At 44.3% G+C, this 24,139-nt stretch overlaps 1 protein-coding gene across 1 annotated transcript in view; it reads right to left on the reverse strand.

Moving 5' to 3' along the window:
* The window catches only part of LOC138293506 (vitamin D3 hydroxylase-associated protein-like), a 198,013-nt gene that overhangs the window by 138,026 nt on the left and 35,848 nt on the right, over positions 1-24,139 (reverse strand). The window contains exon 2 of the mRNA XM_069232746.1: positions 13,079-13,192. Coding sequence (XP_069088847.1) covers positions 13,079-13,192 — 114 coding nt within the window. The remainder of the gene's footprint in view (positions 1-13,078; positions 13,193-24,139) is intronic.

Raw genomic sequence — 24,139 nt, forward strand, 5'->3', positions numbered from 1 at the left:
TATTTCAGATCAAGGTATTGTGTAAAATGGGATTTGTTTTACTGTGGTTTAAGTTAACTAACCTGAGTTCACTTCGGGTTTTTATAAGACAATGTACACTTTTTCAGGACAAAAATGTGTAACACTGAGAAACCTTCCATTCAGTTCAATGGTAAAACTCCATAAACTTTACAAAATTCATTGCAGAATTTCACATAGGCAGCTTTTATTTTAGTAAGTTAGGTGAGCGTTGCAGGGTTAGCCTATTGCTGTAACACTAGCCTTAATACGTGACTCACAATGTTGTAAGTGCTATAATTTTCACAAATAACGTGACCAATTATTGACAGGTCACATTCATGTGAAGAGATGAAAACAGCTTCCAAACCACACAGACCAAATAGCATTTAGTGGTGGGTCTCCCACTTGGAGATTCAGAGCTGCTGAGAGGCTTGCTAGCTCTGTTGGCAACTCATATGTCACAGCGCATTCTGCAGCAGGGCTGCTGCCTTTTCTGCCCATGAGAGTGTCAGATCTCGACCTCAGCACCACACAAGAGTCAGAAATTGTACTACCTGGAGGAGATGAAGAACGGGGAAGTAAAGACTACAGTTATGGAGGATAACAACTTCCAGGGTCAGGTGCGTTACAAGGAGCAGCAGTCATTCGAGGACCGGAACATGACTTCTAGGTCAGAGAGGGCAGATCCCTATAAGTAGTTAGTGTACGATGAAGACAGTGTCTGGCACCATTGGTTGTTCTGACTCTTTTGTTGAACACTTAAGTTTGCACCCGTTTCTCCGTTCCCTCTCCTTTGTTTTTTTCCACTCTATTGGTTCCCTTGGTTTCCCACCTACTCTCTATATTTATCATTCTTTGTGTCTTGCACTGGTCACTGGTTTTCGATTTAGCTATAGTTTTTCATGGATTCTTGGCTTCTCCTGCGATCAGGCTTGACTCCCTGGAACCTGCTTTTGCACCTTCATACGGAACTTCCCTTTTTGGAGACTAAAACTCTAACTTTAGGTAGAGAAGTGTGCATATAATCGCCTGTTCTCGAGCAAGTTTCCTGGATTGCCTGGGAGCTAGTAACAGCAATGCTGCCTCACACACTGGGTAAGCTGCTCACGCTTCTGGCAGTATAGTTATCTACTATAGAGTTGTGTGCAGTTACTCAAATAGTCACTGTCTTGTGTGTTTTTCTTCTTGACAGTAAACAATAGTACGCCTTTGTAGTGCTGTACCTTGAATGCTTGAGAGTCTAGTCCAGATCTTCTAATAATCATCCTACTGGAACCGAGGGTCTTGCTGTCCCTCTCTCTCTCTCATCCCGTATGCCTTCTTCTCCTAAGTTACAGCAGGAACTCCCTACTGTCCTGGATACTGGTACAGGAGGCGGAACCACCTTTATGGGGAGAACATGGGAGTCGCCTTGCTGCTCATCGAACCATGTTACAAGGGTCTTAACAGCTTGCTAGATCACCAAGAATGAATTCCGAGGCTAAACCTTTATAGGTACATACAATTAATAAGATTCAAGGATAATTAATGATGGCTCACCAAAAGCGATACCTTTTGTTTGTTGAAAACTAACTAGTGCATAGCCAGCAGGAACTCCATCTCTACCGCGTGCACTCTTAGCACGGGTAGTAATGAAGTGGTAGGCAAAGGTTACATACCAGGGTTTCCTTATATCCCTTACCTCACCACAGTGATAGCAGCACCTAAAAGTTCTCAGAAGAGCCTCAGAATTTATTAACCTTTATGATCCAATCTAATCTGCATTTTGTGGTTAAACCACAGTTGTTCGCTACCGAGCAGTCCAGAGTCACATTTATGCTATTCTACTGGACTAAAGATGCAATAGCATGAGCCATGTCACCAATCTTGAAGCAATGCCTCTGGTTTTCCAATTGTCAGATATTTGTGCAGCTTACAATGTTTTTTGGCAGAAAACAAACCATAGTAGCTGCACATATTGGATGTAACGAAGTTCCAGAGATATTGTTGCTTATATTAGTCCATACCAGCAGTTAGTGGCTGAGGCCACCTAGACAGATGACTCCACTGCAGCCACATTTTATCAAGGAATGCGATAGGAACTAAAGGCGGCTTTGGCTAAGGTAGTTAATCAACCTACCACAACCTCGCGTACTAGTGGCACATATTTCACCCTGTAAATTGAAGCACGGAAACAGAAGAGGCACTAAGAAAGACCATTCTATCCCAAAAAGACTTTATAAAGAACAGAGTGGATAAGGCTGAAAATTCAGTGGAGTCTCAGAAGAACCGAGAGTGTGGCAATAGCAGGAAAAGACTGCAAACTAGATTGCACAGCATTGTAAGATAAACATGTTCTATGGTATGGGTACTGGTTACCCTTTAAATAGTGCCCTTTAGAATTTATAGTCTGGCAGAGGGGCATGGTTCCTAAACCATGCTAATCCAGGCCCTAACAGTGTCAAACACAGAAATCAGAACAGGGGCTCAGAATGAGCTCGGGCACCCATACCAGGATGAAGTCTGGATGAAAACTCCACTCCAAAGTAGAAAGTTTTTCATCCTCGTTACATAAACCAAGCAACCCAAGCAAAGGTGTCGGAACAAAAGAACGACACACAAAGAAATACATGGCTACACAAAACTCACTTTATACCACCTTTCACACCGAGGATGCAATACAAGCCTCCAGACAGCCTCTCTTCAGATGTAGAAAGGGGTAGAGAAAGGTCAACACAATGGCACACCCCCTTTCTACACAACACACCGTTTTTCATTTGTTAAACAAAGGGTTCAGGTGAACCAGGAAGTGCAGGCGCAGTGAAATAGCCTGTATTTAGGAGGAACATAACAAGACGGTCTGTGGAGGGACATAGATTGTCTAACTATATCAGAATTGTAATGGTTCAAGTCCTGATAAGCCCTATAAACCTGATCTTTTCTATACTGTCACATCTCACAGCAGGAACGCACTTTGTTATATTTCAGCACTTCGAGAGGCTTCAGTCTTGGTTGTCTCATATTCATTGTGCAGCCATTAATAAGTGTTTCTTCAACGAGAGACCAAATTAAACGTATGAAAATCAGACCAACTGAGTAATGATCATAAAAAATATTGCTGGAATCTATTTTTGCTAACTGACCTTCCTCTCTCGATATACAAGGGTGTCTGGAAGTGAGCCTGATAGGCATGCATGGAGTATTCACTAGTAATCAAAGTTCTTGATGAGATAGTTATTTATAGTTCTCAGCTGCCCATCTTTGCTAATTGGGTCAGAGATCAGGAGGCATGGATTGCTAACTCCAAACCTATGAAAAGCATTCCTTCAATCCTCTGTGCCAAAGGAATGCTCATAATGCATGTGAAGAATGAGGACAGGACACTAAGCACCAACAACATTTAAATAGGGATCAATTAGGAGTACATAGATGATTGGCATTTGGTCTGTGAGGATGATGGGAGTGTGGATTACAGGCAGCACACCAACAAATTAGGAAGCCTGTAGAATAGTTCATGTTCAGCAGTTAAGGGGGAACCCATACCAAGGGCACTAGCGTGTTACAAAAGGTCGATTCACATGTCTTATACAGTCCGTGGGCTCAGAGGTGAGACAAGAATATGCAGAAGGACGGGGAACTGTTCAAGGAGTGGAAAAAGGAGATACTACACTCTTGTTCAGTGCGTATGATCTGAAATATATTCATGTAAATGTGGCTATTCTGCACACAAGTGACGTGCCTGATACTACACCACCAACTAGCATCACCAACAGTGGTAAGGGGACATGGCACCATCACAAAGACTGTCGACCATGAACAAGGCCTTTGGACACAGCCAAAGTACACCTGATTAATTTAATGGACAGAAAGCAAATGGAAGCATCTGTACCTCTGTATAAATCAATTCAAAAATGAAAATTATGTGGCCTTGCTATAACTAAATTGTCCATTCAACTTTGAAAAAGACCCACTTACATGCTAGTCGATCCTTCAGGTGCTGTGTAACTGCATATTTGATATTTGCAAACAATGGTTCCAGGTAAGAGGCAACAATAATTTCTTTACTTAGCTGTGTTTGAACAGTTCTATGTTGCAATGCTTCAGTGGAGCCATGCGTTCAAATATGATGACCTAAACTGGACTCAACCTCATTGCCTTTTAGTTATGTTTGCCCACAAAGAGAAAGACCACTGGAGTCCCTCAATCTTTTATAAACCATGTTTTTCATCCATGGACACCAGATAACCCCTCAGGGCTCCCAAACGATTCCTGCCCATTCTCTCATACTAATCTATTCCGCTCAAAAGAAAAGTTATTTTTCTGCTTGCTCTTGGTTTTTTCCATCTCTGTATGTATGTATTTATAAGGTACGTCTATTTGTAAGCGCCGCCAAAAGGCAGCAGAGTTTTGCACATGGTCAAAGATAATCATAAACTCAACGAGTGATAGGAGAGGAAAACTGGCTCTGGATGTTTAGTGCTTTGTGATGTAGTGCTCTTTAAAGAGGCGAGCCTTTAACTCTTTCCGAAACTGGAGCAGTGTTGCAGTGGTCCAGATGGATACTGTGATGTTGTTCCAGATCCTGGGTGCATAGATGAAAGGGCTGCTTGCTTGTGTTTTTCTTTTTCACACTGCTTAGTCTGCAGACTGATAGGCCCATATTTATACTATGTTTGTGCTGAATTAGCATCATTTTTGTAATGCTAATTCAGTGCAAACTGAACTCCATATTTATACTTTGGCACCAGACATGTCTAGTGGCAAAATATTGGAGTTAAAGTCATTTTTTGGATGCGTGAACCTATCTTGCATCAATGAGATGGAAAGTAGGTGTTCCCATCCAAAAAATGGCTCTAAGACCCTAGCGCCTTATTTATCCTCCTATGCAAAAATGGTGCACGGGAGGGAGGCGGCATAAATAATAGCGCTAAGCATGCTTAGCGCCATTATTTAATGCCTGGGTCAGGGCAGGCATTAGGGGACCCGTGGGCCCATTTCCATGGTGGGACACCATGGAACAAGTCCACAGGTGCCCTCCCCAGGCCCCAGGGATAACGCCACCCACACCAGAGGGACAGCGGAGGATGGGGACCCCATCCCAGGTAAGTATAGGTAAGTATTTTGTATTCTTTTTTAAAGTGCCATTGGGGACCCTGAAATGGGCCACCTTACATAGCACTGGGTGTAATGGCCATGCCCAGGGGACCCTTGTCCCCTGTGCTGGCCATTGGGGTGGTGAGCATGACTCCTGTCTTTTCTAAGACAGAAGTGATGTGGTATGGTAGGTTTTGTGTCAAGAAATGACGCTAGGCTGGTTAGAGTCATTTTTATTGATTCTAACCAGCCCAAAGTAATTTTTTGGTGCAAAACACCCTTCCCCCCATACCGCCACCCCCACACAGCTAACATCCTTTTCCTTGACACTAGCCCACCCTTGACGCCGGCTTGCGCCATTCCTTAAATGTGGTGCCTGTCTGGTGCTGTGGAATGATGCAAGCCGGCGTTATACTTTTTGACGCGAAACTGCTTTTGAACAGTTTTGCATCAAAAAGTATAAATCTGGGCCCTAGTGTCCTTGCTGCTGGTGTGTATAGAACTATTAGAGGTGGTGAGCTAGCCTGCAAGTTAAGTTGGCTGCTGGATATGATGGAGTTGTAAATGATACAGCTGCTTTTGAAGATGGTGCGGGGTAGCAGGTAGAGCCAATGGAGTTCCACCAGTTCGGGATTGATGTGAGCATACTTCTTCAGTTCCTGGATAAGATGTGCTGCGACATGTAACATATCCCTAAGGGTTGCCAGTAAGGAGTCAGAGCAGCCATCGCGAAGGACATTACTACCATCCAGTTTTTCTTTTTTTAGACTCACTCAATTTTGAAGTTTAACCCTGGGACACTGCAATCCGGTGCAAATTGTTTGTCCTCAGATCCCAAAGTCGTAATTGCACTACAAAGCCATTATATTTGCTGTAAAAACTACACTAATGGCATTTAAAGTGAAATGTCACATGTGGACTGAAGCACTCTTTTGTGCCATCCACTTTGTGACCCTGAAAACATGACACAGGCTTCCATTTCGGCGTGGTCCCCTGCAGCCAGCAAATGCTTGTATTTGAAGACAGGCCGGTAAAAATAAACACCTTTACAAGTCTAAAAAAAAGGTTTCTAATGGCTAAATAAGTCACCCCTAGGATTACCTTATTGCCCTTAAGGTAGTGCCTAGAAGTGGAACATGCTAAAAAGTGATACTAGCATGTACTTACAGTGACTGGATCAGCAAAGCTGTTTTCACTGTATTGTGTTTAGCTGTTCCCACAGGACATACTAGTAAAATCATTAAATCACTATTTCTGCATTATTAAGTAGGAACTAGCTATAGAAAAAAACTTAAAGAACTTTTTAAAACTGTTTTTAAAACTCCAATTCAGTTGTAAAGTTATATGTACTTCCCCGAGTCACTGTAGTCTAATTATCCTTAGTCTGCAGCTGCTAGCCAGCCCTGAAATGAAGTGAAAGATTCCTCCCCAGAGCAGCACAATAGACCACTTTTATTGGCAGTTCAATCTGAATGGGAAGGATTAGCTCATCTGAGCTCAACAGAATATTCAGGGTGGGAGCTGCTGCCCTCCTCTTGGCACAACAGTGCCAGATCCTGCATCACAGGCCTGTCTGAGGTACATGTAAAACTTGAGTGCCTTTGAAAAGGATCAAACAGGCCCAGACCACAATTATGGTGTACCCCCTATCTGATTACTGAATGAATCTGGTTTTCTTACTAGACTTCATCTCATTTCAGGGCCTGCGTCAATCTGAATTTAGTGTTAGATGTGGGTGGAAACTGGTAGTTTCCATAGCACAATCTCCTTCGTACCCCCAGCCATCAGAGCCCAAGTTTAGCATGGTTGAACACATTGGCCATCTTGCGTTTGCCGTGAGACATTGCATTTTGAGCCTGTTTGCAGTACGTCAAAAAGGAGCTACGGAAAAAGTAGGTAGGCCAGGGCTGGGGAAAATCTACGTTATTGGTCAGAGAGGAACTAGGAGTGTCTACGGTGTCCCCACCTACAGGCTGGTGAACCTTACAAAACTTGACCCTCTTCAGTTGGATTTCAGCTTTGTCAAGCGTGGAAATCTAGAAACATCTGAAAAAATTACTAAAGGCCTGATTTAGATCTTGATGGTATTACCACCATCCCGCCACTCCGGCAGTCCCATGTACTCAGTCAAGCCGTCGGATTTCCGATCTCTGTATTTAAATGCATTGCGGCTGAGCCACCAATCGCCTCAATGGAATGCTCTTCCTAGCTGTCAGGATGGCGGGCTTCCGCGAACCGTATTTAAATGTTACATTCCTGCAGGTGTTGTTCTGGTGGCGGATTGCTGACAGAGGGAGACCGTCACGGGTGCCAGTGTACATTGTACAATGGCAGTGGCCAGGATAACAAGACAAGTAACACTAACCCCATGGAAATTAGCAATACAGTATATGTCCACCTGAATTACACAACACACCATGATCTATTGCCATTCCATCACAACACAACACGTACATGCAGAAAACACCCAATGCCATATATCACAAAACCCAATATTCACACATTATTGATACGACAACCCACATAGAACACAACTACCAACACAATGAAACACTCATCTACACAAACACACTCACACAAAAGCACAACTACTTAGATCACAACAACAAGCACAACACAACAACAACACTCACCTGAACGTTGCACACAGCAATACAGCACACAACCAACCATCCACAACAAATATCACCAACTCCAGCTCCTCCTACCTCAACCTGCCAGTCCACTCACACACACACACACACATACTGACTCACATTCACAACTGGAAGCATAATATGACACTTACTGGTCCAATTGCAAAGTTCACACATGTATGCGATTAAAAATTGTTATGTTATTTTTATTTAGGTGTAAGCATTTATTTGGTAAAGAATACATAAAAAAATAAAAACTGTGTATGTAATTGATTTGTGACATATACAGATGTGTCCCCATTAATGTCTGACATAGACGTTTTACAGACATATGCATGTCACAAGTTTAAAAAATATATATTACTGTGACATGTATATGCCTGTAGTGGTCCTGAGCTAATGTGAAGTGACCAAGCAACAAGTAATGCGGAATGCTTTCCTTCAAATCTGGCGACAATGGTGTCACATGTCCTCCATGGTCCAGTGGCAGGAGCAATGGCAGGACTCGTCCAGCCATCCACCAACTCAGGTGCGAGGTAACACCGCCACAGTTGGCTTGGCGGGAAAGCACATTGTGTTTGTCTTGGCGGGAAGAGTGGCTGAAGTCTTGCCACTAGCCACGACGCGGATGGAGATTCCTGGCAGTTGGTAGGACTCGGGGAGTCGGGGAGGGCTATCGCCTATGGTCCTGCCAACATCTAAATAGGGCGAGCAGACCGCCAAGGCAGCAGATGTGTTTTTCGACAATAAACCAACAGCGTCACCATTACCGCCAAGATCTAAATCAGGTCCTAAGTTTCATTCTGACTTGGAAAACCAACAAGGTGATAGATGGAATGTTTGAATTAATATCAACCACCGGCAATCACCCAGGGCACATTCCAGTCCTTTTTTTTTGCCCATCATGCCACCTCAGTTTTGACCCAGCAATTTGCAAACTATTCTTGACCCTACTCTTCATGGGAAAAGTTGGGTCTGAACTGCCAGGCCCTCCCTGAACTGGAGGAAAAGCAACATAGGACTGGTTTAACCCTAATTCCTCTCCTTTCATGGGGATGTCCAGGGAGTTCACTGAACTAGGGAGAAGGCAGGAAGTTACGTCACCTCTTATGCAAATGGACAATGGGAAATGCAGTGGTGTCACTTCTTGTGCAAATGGATGTTGGGAAATAAAGTTCTCTTTCTTGTCTTCTTCCTTCATTGAAGGTTTTGGTGGGAAAACATCTGTTTCCTATCCTTACTTACGCTCCTTGAGCATTCACTGGCCCACCCCATATTTCCATGGGCCTCTCCCACTCCATTTTATTATGTACCAATTATTTTGGAGTTCATCTATGTGCATATTATTGGGATATTATTTTGAAAGCTGATTAATTTCTTCACTCTGCAAACCACAGTCTGAGGCAAGTCTCTGTATCATTAGCAAATAAACCTTTGCATGGTTAACCTTATTCAACACACAGGTTCGAATAATGAAAACAGTCTATCTTGCTGTTCCTTTTCTTTTGTAATTTTTACCTCAGATGACTGTAACCCTTTGTAAAACAGCAAGCTGGTTTATTAACAAACATAATTGCTTACTGAGTTCAGGGAAACAGAAATTGCATTGCCATGAACTAAGTTATTCACGGTTTTATTTATTTTAACAGATGTGTATGTATAGTCCACACTCATTTTAGAATATCCGTGCCAAGGATCAGCTCATAGCTACAAACAACAGGAGGAACATTGAATGGGAGACAGTGAGCTCTTCGCCCAAAGGAGTAAAGGTCCGTCATTCAATTCTTGCTACTCATATGAAGAATGTGTTCATAAACTGGAGGAATAATGAATTAATCTTAGCCCAGCACAATACGGCCTTCTCCAAATTAAGGAACCTTCTTACCAAGGAAGCCCTGGGGCGCCCAAAACCAACAGCTCTAGGGAGGTGGTTTAACCTCCCCTGTAAAAGTGCAAAGGCAAAACTGCTAAAGGCTATACAAGAGGTGGTGTGAGGGTCACACACAACATGAGCAAAAGTAGGGATATTTATTGGGTCACTCTATGGGAAGCTAATACAATTTGAGAAAATGGCATTTGGTGAGACCACCTGGATGCCGCTACAGACAATGACCAGAAGAAGTTTTTGTTCTTGGTCAGCGCGGGCAATAGGAAATCAGGCAAACCGTCTGAAATATCAATTTTACTCTGCGAGTGGGTTGCCTACTTTGGAAGGTTGTACTCTACACTTAATGACATTGAGGAGGCCTTTGTGCCTGGAGATTACACCTGCCTGTCAGACCCCAACCTTCCCCCAGCAGTCCTCTCCTTGGAGGAAACTGAACGTGCCATGGCCTCGTTCAAGTGTGGGAAAGTGCTGGTCCTCAACAGGATTCCTGCAGATGTCTTTAAATCGGACAGTGTGTTATATTTTTGGCAGGATGTGGGAGGAGAAAGTGAGAGATAAATTGTGGTATTATCGTATCACTCCCCACAGTACCACTTGTGTGAGCCGTTCAGATTGTTGAGGGGTAGAGATCCGGTATCCAAACTATGTCCATGGTGGTTTAAAAAGAAACATAGCAAAGAGCATGCGAATGTTAATGTGGAGATGATAAGGGATCATGTGAGACTGAAACAAGAGAAATGTAAGGAGGCATATGATTGAAAGTGGAGAGTGAAAGTTCCAACATTTGTGGTGGGAGATTGGATTAGGGTAAGGAAGCCCTGGTTGTTAAAGAAAGGTATGTCCAGGTTTGGTACGGCAATGAAAGTGGTAAAAGTTTTTAGAAAAAAAGTTGTTACACAGGATGGGAAAGTTTGGAATGTGAGTAAACTGGCCAAGTGTGTTTTGGTGGGTGGGGAGACACAGGATGGACGTTCCGTTGTTTCCCATGGACATACTGCTGTGTCGGGCCCATTGTACACGGAAAGGGTGGTGAACTTGTGGTTGAGAATGCAAGTCAAGATGGTGCATGTACATGTACTTAAAATGAGGAGTATGAGATTCCTTCTGATGTTGATTGTAGGGAGAGTGATGTACAGAGTGGTATGGAGGAGAGTGGGAAGGAAGACTCCATAGCCTCACAAGTAAAACTTGAGGGTCGTTCCAGACAAATGTCGACCCGTTTGGTGGACTATGTGTAAATAAGGAGAGGGCACTTTAATCTTATGTCATTTAATTTTTCTAAATGTTTTATTTGTTTCAATTTGTTTAAAGGGGGGAAATGTGTTATATTTAAGATGCAGGGTTTCCTTTAAGGAACCTCGGGGACACTCGAATAGAATGTGTATGGATGAAAGGATTGTAGAAGGTGGGGATTCTGGAGCGGTTGAGCTTGAGGGCGGGCGCGAAGCTGAGTGTCTCACAGAGTGGAATAAATCTTTTATGAAACTTCCTGTTGTCTTTGAATTGGATTATACAACACAGTGCTGTTTGGGCACTCAATATTAATGTTGTCTCAAATGCTGAAGGTGCAATTCTAACATCTTGGAGGGGTGCGGAGATCGTACCAATGTTTTAGAAGGGGGATCTCAGCATCCCCTCCAACTACCGGCCAATTAACCTAATATATGATTTGCAAACGTTTTGCTGCAAGAAGTTTCTCGAGCAGTTGCTGAATTGATGTGAGAAAAATCATATCCTCTCAAACCTGCAAGCAGGATTAAGGTATAAGACCAGCACAGTTGACCAAGTATTCTGTCTTCTCCTTGTTAAATGGAAGACGGTGGACCTGGCCAAGGGCAAACTTTCTGTGGCATTTATCGATCTCTGCGCTGCATTTGACCTGGTGCCAAGAGGGAAACTGTGGGAGGTACTTCACGGGATGGGGATCCCTCCAACACTTTTGCACCTAATTCAACTACTCCATGAGGGGAATTATGCAAAAGTTAGGTGGAGCACAAATGGAGAACTAACTGAGGGCTTTCCAGTAGACCAAGGTGTGCTCCAAGGCTGGGTTCTTGAACCAACCCTCTTTGTTTTATGTATAAACAATTGTGTTTACTACTTACACAACTGTGTCAATGATTCACCCACCTTGGCAGGGGAAAAATTCATTTTTGCGGATCACACACTATTGTTGTCCAAGAATAGGAGAGGCCTGAAAAACTGATTAATACATTTAATCAGTTTTGTGGAATGTACAGCCTCAGAATAAACACCTCTAAAAAAACAAATATATTACTTATTCCAAGAGAGGCAGGGCGAGAGGGGTCGTCAAGGTGAAAAACAAAATATTGGTAAGAGTTAGGGAGTTCGATTATATGAGCATTAGACCAGCTGAAACAGGATCCTGGGGTCCGCAGATCCTAAAGAATACAATAGTAGTCAAGCTTAGAGCTCGGGCCATATATACATTTGGGAAAAAATTATAATTGGATCCCCATGGGCAGCAAATTGGGGTCACTGTAATATCAACTCTCTCAGTGTAGCGGAAAATACCTTTCTCCGAGGCCTTGTTGGCCCGGGGAAGGGGACACCTGGACCTTGACATCCACGATACAGCAGTGTTGGCCGCACTAAGACCCCTGTTGTATTGGATCTGTATGCGGAGCACCCACAAACTGTCTCACTCCAGGAAGGGCTTGCAACACATCATATACTCCAAACCGGAGGGCAAATAAAATGGTTGGGATCCATCAAAAGTGTCTGGATCAAGCTGGGCCTGGAAACATTTTGGAAAGAACAATTTGCCCAGGAGATGCATTAAAAGTCAAGCAATTGGTTCAGGAGAAAGCTATTAGCCGCAAGGGAGCACAAAACCTCCATAGGTAGCTTATTGGATCTCATACGACCAGTACGTGCATGCTCTGTGTACCTTCAGTTCAGGTATGTGATACTTCGATTAACAGCTTTCACTGGGGGAACTCGAATCAGGGGTCTGACTATTATTTTAATTGTAAAAATACAAAGGAAACTGACAAGCGTTTGCTATTCTTCTGCCCTATTCTTCTGCCAATTTATGTTAACGCTAAAAGCAGTCGGATAATCTCCCTGTGTAGATCTCTCGGCGTACTAGAACGAGGAGAAGCCTATAGAATATGTAAAAGTGATACTTCCTTACTTGTGGTGGAGGTGGTTTCGAAGTTCTTGTATATAGCATGGACAGTGAGGCATAAATTATTAATTACTGTACAGTATAAGGGTAAGCCATATGTGACCATTTGATGACCATTTGATGAATGTATGCACAAATATCGTGTATTGTTAATTATTCCTGTTTTATGCTTTTCTTAATTTTGTGTATTTATCTTTTTAATATTTTTAAACATTTCCTGATTATTATGTTTTTCATGAAGAAATTAATGTTTCAAACTATCAATAATCAACATGATATGACATGTGACATATTACCAGGCATGGGGTAATGAAAAATTATGTTTGTCACCTTTTCCATATAGGTATAGAGTACATTTTCTGGAAGGAGTGAGCCTTCTTTCAATCTGTCCGACAGCTCCTTCAGAGACAAAGAAAGAATGTCTTCAGGTTTCAGCCCAGGATTCTGTGAAATTAGAATGGTTAAACCCTGTTAAAGTGGAACAGTAATTCTTTACATTTATGCAATAAAAATAATAGAACATGGCAATGTGAAGTCCCACATTATTATGATATATTATTAAGGCATATGTTCACTGAAAATGACATGATTATAGTAGATGATCTGAATTGCCCTCTGTTGCGTGGTAAAAAGCATGATATTTATATAAGAAGCATTTTCAGGGCACAACCATGGCAGCAAAGGAAACAATAATAAATCATGTTACATCAAACACAAAGTACAATTGAATTTCACATTAAGAATGTCTACATGCTTTACAATAAACTGGCACAGCACATTGTATTGATTTTTAAACTACTAACCTTTAATTTTGCATTGCAAGTACAGTGCCTGATAAGCAACGTGTAGAACTAACTTTTCCTCATCACGGGAGGGAGATGTTAAATGTTGTCCTAATTTTTCATTTCATTATATTTAATTTTAAAACTTCACACACACACGAAACTGTATTTTATACTTACAGATCTACTGTCATGTCTTGACTGTGAATTGACACAGCTAAGGTGCATGAAAAACATTGTTGTGTCTGTCAAACAATCTCCTATTTGATACTTTTCAGAAAACATTCCTAGATATTCATAAACAAAACTAAATTCTATTTAAGGTAATCACCCTTTGAGTAGTTTTTAATAGCTTCCATTTCATCATTGTCAGTAAGGTTTAGCAAAGGAAGTAAGGTGGGTGAAACTACCTTTAAAACCCAGCTTTCACACTGAAAGTAACAGGACAACACCCTTGACCATATGTATGGTGCCATTTTGTATTTGAGGCAGACATTTTGAGCTGTTCATTTCACTAGGTAGGCACATATGAAAAAGGCACCACATATGATGAAATAGCATTCCAATTTACAACGTTCTTTCAAACTAACTATATATTTTTGTTTTTAACTTTTGCTTTGCACTTAATTTCATTTTTATTAAAACATTTGCCTAAATAGTCAACAACTCAATAGTTCACTTTCCAGTACATAACTAAGTATTTTAACAGGGAGATATGGTGTTGTGGCTAAGCCGTTAATTGTGTAAACTGTATGCTTGTGTTCACATCTAGGACATAGTGCTGGACTGAAAATTGTGTGATTAATTAGTAACTCACTAAGCAGAAGCATTTATGAGTACAGGATGGAGCACTCATACATACCTTTGTGGACCATCCTTAAAACGTCCAGCTCAATGTGAGTAAAAGTGCAAAGAGGGCCCAGTCCTTGGTATGTTACTACCTGTGTATGGATTTTCACGAAATATTCCCATTTAATCTCCATTTTAGCTTTTTAGTGCCAATTCACAAAGGCATGCCAGCGTATGTGAAAGAGTGCTATGGGAGTACTACCTTATGTACTTCAAAATGCCTTTTTGAATGTGTCCTTTTATCAATCAATCAATCAAATAATTTCTTAAGCGCACTACTCACCCGGTAGGGTCTCAAGGCGATGGGAGGGGGGCGGTTACTGCTTGAGAAGCCATGTTTTTAGGTGCTTTCTGAAGGTTAGGAGGTCCTGGGTCTTGCATAGGTTGGTGGGGAGGGAGTTCCAGGTCTTGGTGGCGAGGTGAAAGAAGGATCTGCCGTCGGAGGTGGTGCATTGGATGCGGGGGGACTGTAGCGAAGGTGAGGTTGGCGGAGCGGAGCTGTCGAGTGTGGAAGTTTACTCGTTTGTTGAGGTAGGCCGGTCCAGTGTCGTGGAGGGCTTTGTGAGCGTGGACGAGGACTTTGAAAATGATTTTTTTGTTGGTGGGCAACCCGTGTAGGGATCTGAGGTGGGTGGATATGTGTTTGTGGCGAGGGAGGTTGAGGATAAGACGTGCGGCTGCGTTCTGGATTCACTGGAGTTTTCTTTGAAGCTTGGCTGTGGTCCCTGCGTAGAGGGCGTTGCCGTAGTCCAGTCTGCTGCTAACGATGGCGCGGGTGACTGTTCTTCTTGTTTCTAAAGGAATCCATTTGAAAGTCTTGCGTAGCATGCGAAGGGTGCTGAAGTAGGAGGATGATATGGCGTTGATTTGCTGGGTCATGGAGAGAGACAAGTCCAGTATGATGCCAAGGTTGCGTGCGTGGGTGTTGGGTGTGGTCCGAGCGTGGTAGGCCACCAGGAGTCGTTCCATGCTGTCTTGTTGGGGCCAAAGATGATGATCTCTGTTTTGTTTGAGTTCAATTTGAGGTGGCTTGTTGTCATCCATTTGGCGATGTCGAGGAGTCCGGCGTGCAGGTTAATCTTGGCGGTGGCTGGGTTCCTGGTGAGGGAGATGATGAGCTGGGTGTCGGCAGCGTATGAGATGATGGTGATGCTGTGGGGGTGGAGGATGTTGGCGAGAAGAGCCATGTAGATGTTGAAGAGGGTGGGGCTGAGGGAGGATCCTTGGGGGACCCCACAGATGATCTTGGTGGCTGTAGACTGGAAAGGATGGAGGCAAACTCTTTGGGTTATTTCGGAGAGGAAGAAGGTGAGCCAGTCCAGGGCCTTGTGGCAAATGCCAGCATCGAAAAGGTGTGCGCAGAGGGTTTGGTGGCATACAGTGTCAAAAGCTGCAGAGAGGTCTAGGAGGATGATGGCGATGGTCTCGCCATTGTCCACTCTGGTCCTGATGTCATCTGTGCAGGCGATGAGGGCGGTCTCAGTGCTGTGGTTCTTGCGGAATCCAGACTGGGGGGGGGAGGGGTCGAGTATGTTGTTTTCTTCTAGGAAGAGAGACAGTTGTGCGATTACTATCTTCTCTGCGACCATTTTATCTCATGCCACCTCAAAATGTAAACATTTGAACTGATTGGGTAACTTAAAAATGTAAATCTTCATTAGATATACATACCTCCCAATACACCTATGGGGTCATTCCGAGTATAGTGGTGACTGAACCGCCATGCCGGCGGCGGTGCAGACCGGCATATAACAAGTATGGTGGTTTGGCCTGTGCCAAACCGTCATTTATCCGTTCCTACTGCCAGGGCGGTTGGACCCAGCGGGCCAGAGACGAGCATCTCCAACCCAGCGGGCCACCCAATACCGCTGCCGGTATTCTGAGTCTCCTTTCCGCAAGGAATTCCGCGTGGCAGTAGCACCGCCACGAAATCCCTGGCGGAAAGGCTACCGGCAACAGGAATTTGCATTCCTGTTGCCGGTAGCTGACTCCCCCACACCCCCACTCCCAGTAGTGACCCCCGATCCTAGTAGTGACTCCCTAATCCCCCGATCCCAGTAGTAATCCCCCACCCCGATCCCCGTACTTAACCCGCATACACACATGCACCCACATACACGCACATCCTGACACAAACTCACTCACACTCACAACACCCTTACACTCACACACACACACACGCATTACCATCACCACATTTACACACAGACACATATGCATGCACGTACAAACTCTCCCCTCCCACCCCCATTCATGACATGCATACATACACTCACCCACACCCATTCACACACCCTCCCCTTGCGGAGAACACTTACCTCGTCCGACGAGGTGCTCCTCTCTGAGGGGATGGGACCCGGCTCTCCCACCGCTGGCAGCGACCCACCATGAGGACACTGCCAGGCCATATTACAGTCGTAATACGGGTGGCGAAGTCCTTTTGGGGGGGCGGGGCCTGTGGTGGAACCGCCTCTGCACCGCCGACTGCCAGCATGACTACTGGAGGATTTCCGCCCAAATTCTGGCGGAAATCCTTCAGTACTCGGAATGTGGCAGTCAGAGGACCGTCAACAATGGCGGTCCTCTAGCGCCTGCGACTTCGGTGGTCTAAGGAAAAGACTGCCGAAGTCGGAATGAGCCCCCTAATCTCCATAATGTACCCTACTATTTTGCTCAACAAGTAGAATGTCTCAAAAAGGCTCTCTACAATCAGCAGACTTTGTAAATTTTGCTTGGTGGTTAGGCACATCCAAATCTGCACGGCGGCAAGTATGGTTGGGGTCCCGCTGGCAGCCACAATTTCCTATGGCGCTGTTGCGGCAGATGGGAATCTTTGGCAGAGTCAGCAGGGAATGGGCAGGTTAAAATCTATGTAACTGCCAACATAAAAATCAGGGGGTGGACCGCCAAGCCAGAGGACGGGGTTTCCATCAAAAAAGGTGGCAGTAGACCCATTACTGCCAACATCTAAATCAGGTCATTAGTTTCTTGTCACAAACATAACTCTCACCAAAGTTGTAAGCTTAGGCAAACCATGCATGCCATATTATTGTTACTTATGATGGTCTCTTTGCCAGGAATCAATTTAATTCCCTTCACTATTTTCTTTTAGACATTCTGATATTTGCTGCACAGTAATAGCATAGACAAGTAGCTTACAGCTTCTCTTTGATACTTCAAAATAAATATCGATGTCAAGTAGTTTTAATTTTTTCCATCAATGTAGTTAGACATCCAGGCATAATGTGTGCCATACTGTTGAGGACAAGGCTCTTTAACATTCACATCCAGTGATAACATTCCCCAACGCTCTCTTATTTAGATTAATCCTCATAGGCTCTAATTGAGAGTGGCCCAGAGCAACATTCGTAGGGCCTGGAAGTACACCATTCTACACCATTGTGAATAGTCTAGTGCTGCCTTGCATGGAATTACCAGACTCTAAACTACAGAAAGCAGTGATACAGGCCCCGGAAACACTGAACCCAAAGCTTCATGTGGTGCTGCAGGACCCTAGACACCCTCCTCCTACATACTTAGGTAAGCAGCAAATACTTATTCGAGTTCTCCCATCATCTACAAGGCACTCTAACAGCCACCCACACAATGGCCATCAAAATAGCCTCTGCAGCAGTTGACCACCTGCCCAAGCAGGTAGTATATTTGTGCAGCTTTGAGACCATCACTTCCCATAAGGGGAAAGCATGTCGAATTGGACTGGTGTTCTAATCTTTGCATGTTATTTCCCATATCAGGGGAAATACCTCATAATCTCTTATTTAAGTGTATGATTCCGGCCCTTGGCAAACCTGCATGGAGCTCACAATAAGATACTAACGACCTTATATCGAATTTAATGCAAAGGATACACTAGCAAAACGTGGTGGATATCGCATCTGCTGTATAACAAGTGCCATAGGATATTATGCACTTGTAATAGAGCAGACAGGACAGCTACAATGGTTGTAACCGAGTATACTTTTTGTCAAATTCTTAATAAGGCCCCAAGTCTTCAAATACTTCTCTATAACAGGATTTACTTTTGTTTTCCTGACCAAAGTCTTCCTGTAGTTCTAGGAAAGAACTCAGGCCCTCATTTTGACAATGGTGGTAAAGACCACCTACTGCCGCCGCGGCGGGTGCCAAAAGGCCGTTGCTGCGGCTACCAGCCATCTGCTGTATTATGACCACAGCTGAATTTCTGCCAGAAGGATGGCAGAAGTCCGGCTGTGGGCATGCCGGTGGATGGCGGTAAGGTGGCGCTGCTGCCAGCAGCAACACCACTCCAGTAGACCGCCGCCAGCCGTATTATGACCCATAATACGGCCTGGCAGTGTTCTGCTGGCGGACGCTGCTGGTGGCAGCAGGTCCCCGTCCCGTCTCCTGCCGGATGACCCCTTGCACACAGGTAAGTTGGGTCTCCGACAGGGGAGGAGAGTGGGGGGTGTTGTGTGTGTGTGGGGGGGGTGTATGTTTGTATGTGCATGGATGCGGGTGTGTGTTGCGTGTTGGATGCGAGTGTGCATGTATGGAGGTGTGAGTGCATGTATGTTGTGTTTTGTGACTGCGTGTGTGCGTGTATGTTTGAAAGTGTGTGAGGGTGTGTGTGAGTGGATGTATGCATGCGTCGATGTTTGTGGGAAAAGGGCGTGTGTATGTGTGTGTGTGTGTGTGTGTCAAGGGAGGTGTGAATGTAGGGGTTGTGGGGGCCTTTGGAGAGGCAGGTGGGTGACGAGTTCCCCGTCACTGATAGTGCCTACCGCCATGGCGGTAAGGAAGCCATGAAAACCATGGCAGTAGGTGGGGTCATAATCCCGCCGGCAGAACAGTGATGGCCGCCGGGCTGGAGATGAATATCTCCAGCCCAGCAGCTGTTACCGCCGTGGCAGTCAGAGTGGTACATTGGCGGGTTGGCTTCAGGCAACTCGCCAATGTCATAATATGGCGGTAAGTACCGCCAGCCTGTTGGCAGTACTTACCCCCATGTTACCGCTGACCGCCGGGGTCGTAATGACCCCCTCAGTCTACCTTAAATGGAACATTTAACATTTAAAATTGGGTTAAATACGTTGCAACCGCTAATACAATTGTTTTAATTCTTAAATTAATAGCATTGAGATGTGTAAGTAGTGAAGGATGCTGTCCCTCCCCTCCTCAAATACTGCTTACAGATACATGGCCAATATGTGGTGCTGAAAAGGTCCTGGAAGCTATGCAACTGCTGTCCCTTTTACTGCAAACATTAACACAATACTACAGCTTTACTGCATGAGCATTTCGTGAACATCTGCTTTAAGACTGCATCTACGTTAGCGCAATTCAATGCAGAACTAACGTCTAGCTTAACCATATACATAAGTTAAAGCATTTTGCATTGATAGAGATCAAATTTTACAAATGCATTAGTGCCATAGAAGTTAGCATTTGGTGACTTACAAATCTTCATTTCAAAATCTAACAGAGAAATTAACATGGAAATGTAATATGTGCATGTTTGAAATATGATGGCCAATGTGGCCTCCATTCTTATTTGCCATCACGGTTTAACATGAAGACATGGTGCACTTATATTTGAATTACTGATGTTAATTAATGTTCACCTTTTGGAAGAAGAGGTAGAAATGAGTATGAGTATTAAATGAACGTGAAATGATCGTTCTTATACTGAATTAAATGAATTTTATTAACGTGAGTTACATGTGTGCAGAAAAATAAATGCACTTCTAAATTGTGTTCTAATATGTTGTAAATAATCTTTGCAGTAAAATTATTTGCCTTGCATATATGATTTATTTGTAAGGTACACAATAGGATTCATGCATATTAATTGTATTAATGTGCATTTGGGCTTTCTAAGCCAGAGTAGGCCTGAAGTTTCACTCTTGCAGCAGTAGAGGAAAATTACTTGCTTACTCTGTTCCCTCTGACCTGAATTTTTTCCTAAGTTGGTGAAATGATGTTGAATGTCCGTTTGTATTGAAAACAAAGAACATATTTCTTTGTTAGCTATGTAATAATATTTGCTCTAGCTGTTGAACAAGACACAAGACTTTAATAAATTGTATGTGAGAATAGTTTAGCTCATCCTGTGTACAGTGAGAAATTCTGAAGTAACAAACAAGTAGAAAATGTAATATTTTGGCGGAACTGTATGAAATCTTTGAAATGACTAAGGCCCTCATTACAACATTGGCGGTAACTACCGCCTACCGCCATGGTGACGGCTGTCAGCATACCGCCTCCGTGGCTACTAGCCGTCTACGCGTATGCTGACCGCCGACGGTATACCGACAGAATGCTGGCGGAAAACCACCGACGGTCATGGCGGCGGACGACGGTAAGGCGGCACTGCTGACAGCAGTACCACCACGCCAGCAAAACACCACCGACCGTATCATGAGCAATGATACAGCCTGGCGGTGTTTTGCTGGCGGACGCTGCTGCTGACAGCAGCGCCGCGGACTGTCTCCAGACGGAGGAGCCCCCTGTCAAGCAGGTAAGTCGGGTTCTCCGACAGGAGAGGGGGTGGGGGTGTTGTGTGTATGTGGGGGGTGTGTGTATGTTTTGGAATGCATGCATGCGGGTGTGATTCGTGTTGAATGCGTGCGTGAATGAGTGACTGTGAGTCTTGTGTATTGTGAATGCATGTGTGTGACAAGGTATGTTGGTGTGTGTTGCGGTGTGTGGGTATGCATGTGTGCATGCGTGGGTGGTGGTGTGTATGCGTGTGTGCATGTGGGTAAATGGGTGCGCGTGTGGGTGTGTATATGTGCAGGGGGCAGGAGAGGGAGTGGGAGGGTGGGGGTGAGCTCTGGGGAGGGGGAGGGGCAGGGGAGACCCCTATCAGTGGCGGTAAGTTTGGCATGAAAACCATGTTGTTCAATATTTATGTTGCCCCGCTAGCCAACCTGGTTCGTTCTTTTGGCTTTATCCCCTCTTCATATGCAGACGACACACAGCTTATTATCCCTGTTAATAAAAACTGGGAGGAGGTGGCGGACCATTTTAACCTCTGCATGAAGGAGGTTAGCAACTGGATGGGCTCTAACTGGTTGAAATTGAAAGCTTCGAAGACAGAAATGCTCTGTTTTGGATCTGGTGTTAAATATTGGAATCCACGCTGGTGGCCATCAGACTGTGGTTCTCTTCCTACCCCTTCTAATGTTAGCAAAAATGTGGGTGTTATATTTGACAATCAACTGTCCTTCAAATATCAGGTTAACCATGTGGTCAAAATTGGTCTATGGCTGATTAAAATGTTAAGGAAAGTTTTTCCTTTTCTTCAGCACAAATGGAGAGTTGCCGCCACTCTAGCCTTGGTAATATCTAAAATGGATACTGCAATGCTTTGTTTCTCAATTTAGACAAAGGCCTTCTTAATAGGCTACAGCTGATTCAGAATTCAGCTGCCAGAGCAGTTCTTAATCTTTCACGTTGGACCTCTGTTAGAAGTAGTCTCAGACAACTGCACTGGCTTCCAGTGGCTCAGCGGATTATTTTTAAATCCCTTTGCTTGTCTTTTAAAGCCGTGCATGGCCAAGGCTCTAAATATCTGTCTGCTAAATTAGGCTGGTATAAACCTAAGAGGCATCTTAGATCATTATAAGCCTGCTATATTCATGTTCCCCGCACTTATAGAGTGAAGTGGGGTGATAAAGCCTTTACGGTGGCTGCAGCCAAGTGCTGGATTTCCCTCCCTTTCAATATTAGGGCTGAAACATGTTATTTACGGTTTAGGAAGTTGAGTAAAACTTGGCTCTTTCCTAACTATCCTTTCTTTTTGTTTTTCTGTGGGTTGGGTTTTCCTTATGAGTGTAGTGAGTTTTTTACCTATGTTAGCGCTTCGATGCTCTTTGTGATCCGGAATGCACTTTATAAATATATTTACATACATACATACATACATGGCGGTAGGCCGGGTCGTAATCCCGAGGGTGGGATTGTGACAACCGCCGGGGTGGAGACCGGAAGGTGGTCGGTGTGTTAAAGTGGCGGTCTTTGATGGCGGTTACCGCCAGGGACAAAATCCCATTTTTTTACCTCCGGCCTGTTGGCGGTATTAACTGCCGCTTTAACATCGATCGCCAGGGTTGTAATGAGGGACTAAATGTTTTCTCTGACCGAATGCGGAGTAGTTGCAAACTTGATGGTGTCAACGGCAACCATTGGATGCCGAATCTTGTGCATAAGATGAGCCCAATTGGAGGACCAATCAAGAAGCCCATGGACATTTCTAATTAGTGAGGAACTTTGAAACTTTTAGTTACTTGGCTAGAGCCAGTCTTGTTTATAGATTGTTTTTATAGAATTTTCTCCTTCAGTTACATCGGAGTTCCCAGGCACTTCACAGTCAAAGCAAACAGCAATAGACATAGCAGAACTGGCAATCAGCATCAGTACAAAGCGTGTCTCAGAACAGACAATGATATGGCCAACACATGCAGGACTGAAGTTTTCCCCCCTCCTATTCAGGCACTAGCACCTCCCCATTTTTTTCGATGTCCATTTGAACCCCTCCTTAATTCTTAAGTGTCCATGGTTTATCTGGAATTGGGTCCAGGTAGATCCCTCATGTCTCTGCCCAACCAGTCCATATTTTGTAATACTTTTGGGGGCACCCCCTCGCTACATATCTGGGTCTTTCAAATCTCATGCAGAAATCCATACCTTGGGCCCACCCCTCAATCAAGGGAGCGTGTAACTCCTTCCATGACATTGCGATATCCCTCTTAGCAAGCACCAGACCTAGCCACAAGAGCGTCTTTGATATTGTGTGCCTCCAAACTCGTTGGAGATATATAGGAGGATCAGTTTGGGATCCCTTGGAATTTTCCAGCCTAATACCTCCTCCAACTGTCCAAGGACGACTTCCCAGAAACAGGCGAGGGCAGAGGAGTACCCGAATGCATAAGTTAAGTTTCCTGGTGTATCCCTACAATGCAAACATGCATTGTTGGCTAGAAAGCCCATGCAATGGAGTCACTCCCTGGTGTAATAAGTGCAATGAAGTCATTTTAACTGGATGTGCCTGAATTGTGAGGATATGGCTGTCTCTTTGGGTGCCTCCAATGCCTCCCTCCAATCATCATTGTCTAGGTCTCCTAAGTCTGTCTCCCAGGCCCTACGCACCATCTCCATGGGATACAGCATGTTCCGAAGGAGCATTTTAAATGTCTGTGATAGTTCAGGCAGTTCAGTCATGTTTGTCAATAGGAGTCTAGCCTCCAGAGATTAGAACTCCGGTATCTCCAGGAGCGCCTGAAGTGTGGGTCTCAGTGCGTGTCAAAGTTGTAGGTATTTTAAAAACTGCATGCGATATTCCCTCTGTAAGTCTTGGAAGAATTTCAATATTGCATTGTCCAGTATGTCCCCAAGGGTCAAGATCCCCACAAGGTCCCAAGCTGCGAAGCCCTGCAGACTCGCGGACGGGATGAGGTAGGTCCCCTGACATAGTGGTGCTTCTATTTTTCCAGCCTGTAGCTTTTTCTTGCCTCTTCCCAAGTCTCCAGCAACACCCTATTCCCTGGAGGCAATTCTCCCTTTAGGGCTTCTCTGTATAGCATGTGTGGGAGACCACACATTCCTATGACCGTTCCCTCTAGGGCGTAAGCTGGGTAAGTGAGCCCCTCAAATCACAAGTCATTAATTTTAAGGAGATGTGCTGCCCAGTACTACAGCCAAATATCCAGCGTGGCTATGCCTCCCTCAAACACTAGTCGACAACACTTATCAAAAGGAGATATGCAAAGTCCCAATCCCC

Source organism: Pleurodeles waltl, chromosome 4_2, assembly GCF_031143425.1.
Source record: "Pleurodeles waltl isolate 20211129_DDA chromosome 4_2, aPleWal1.hap1.20221129, whole genome shotgun sequence".
NCBI classification, from domain to species: domain Eukaryota; kingdom Metazoa; phylum Chordata; class Amphibia; order Caudata; family Salamandridae; genus Pleurodeles; species Pleurodeles waltl.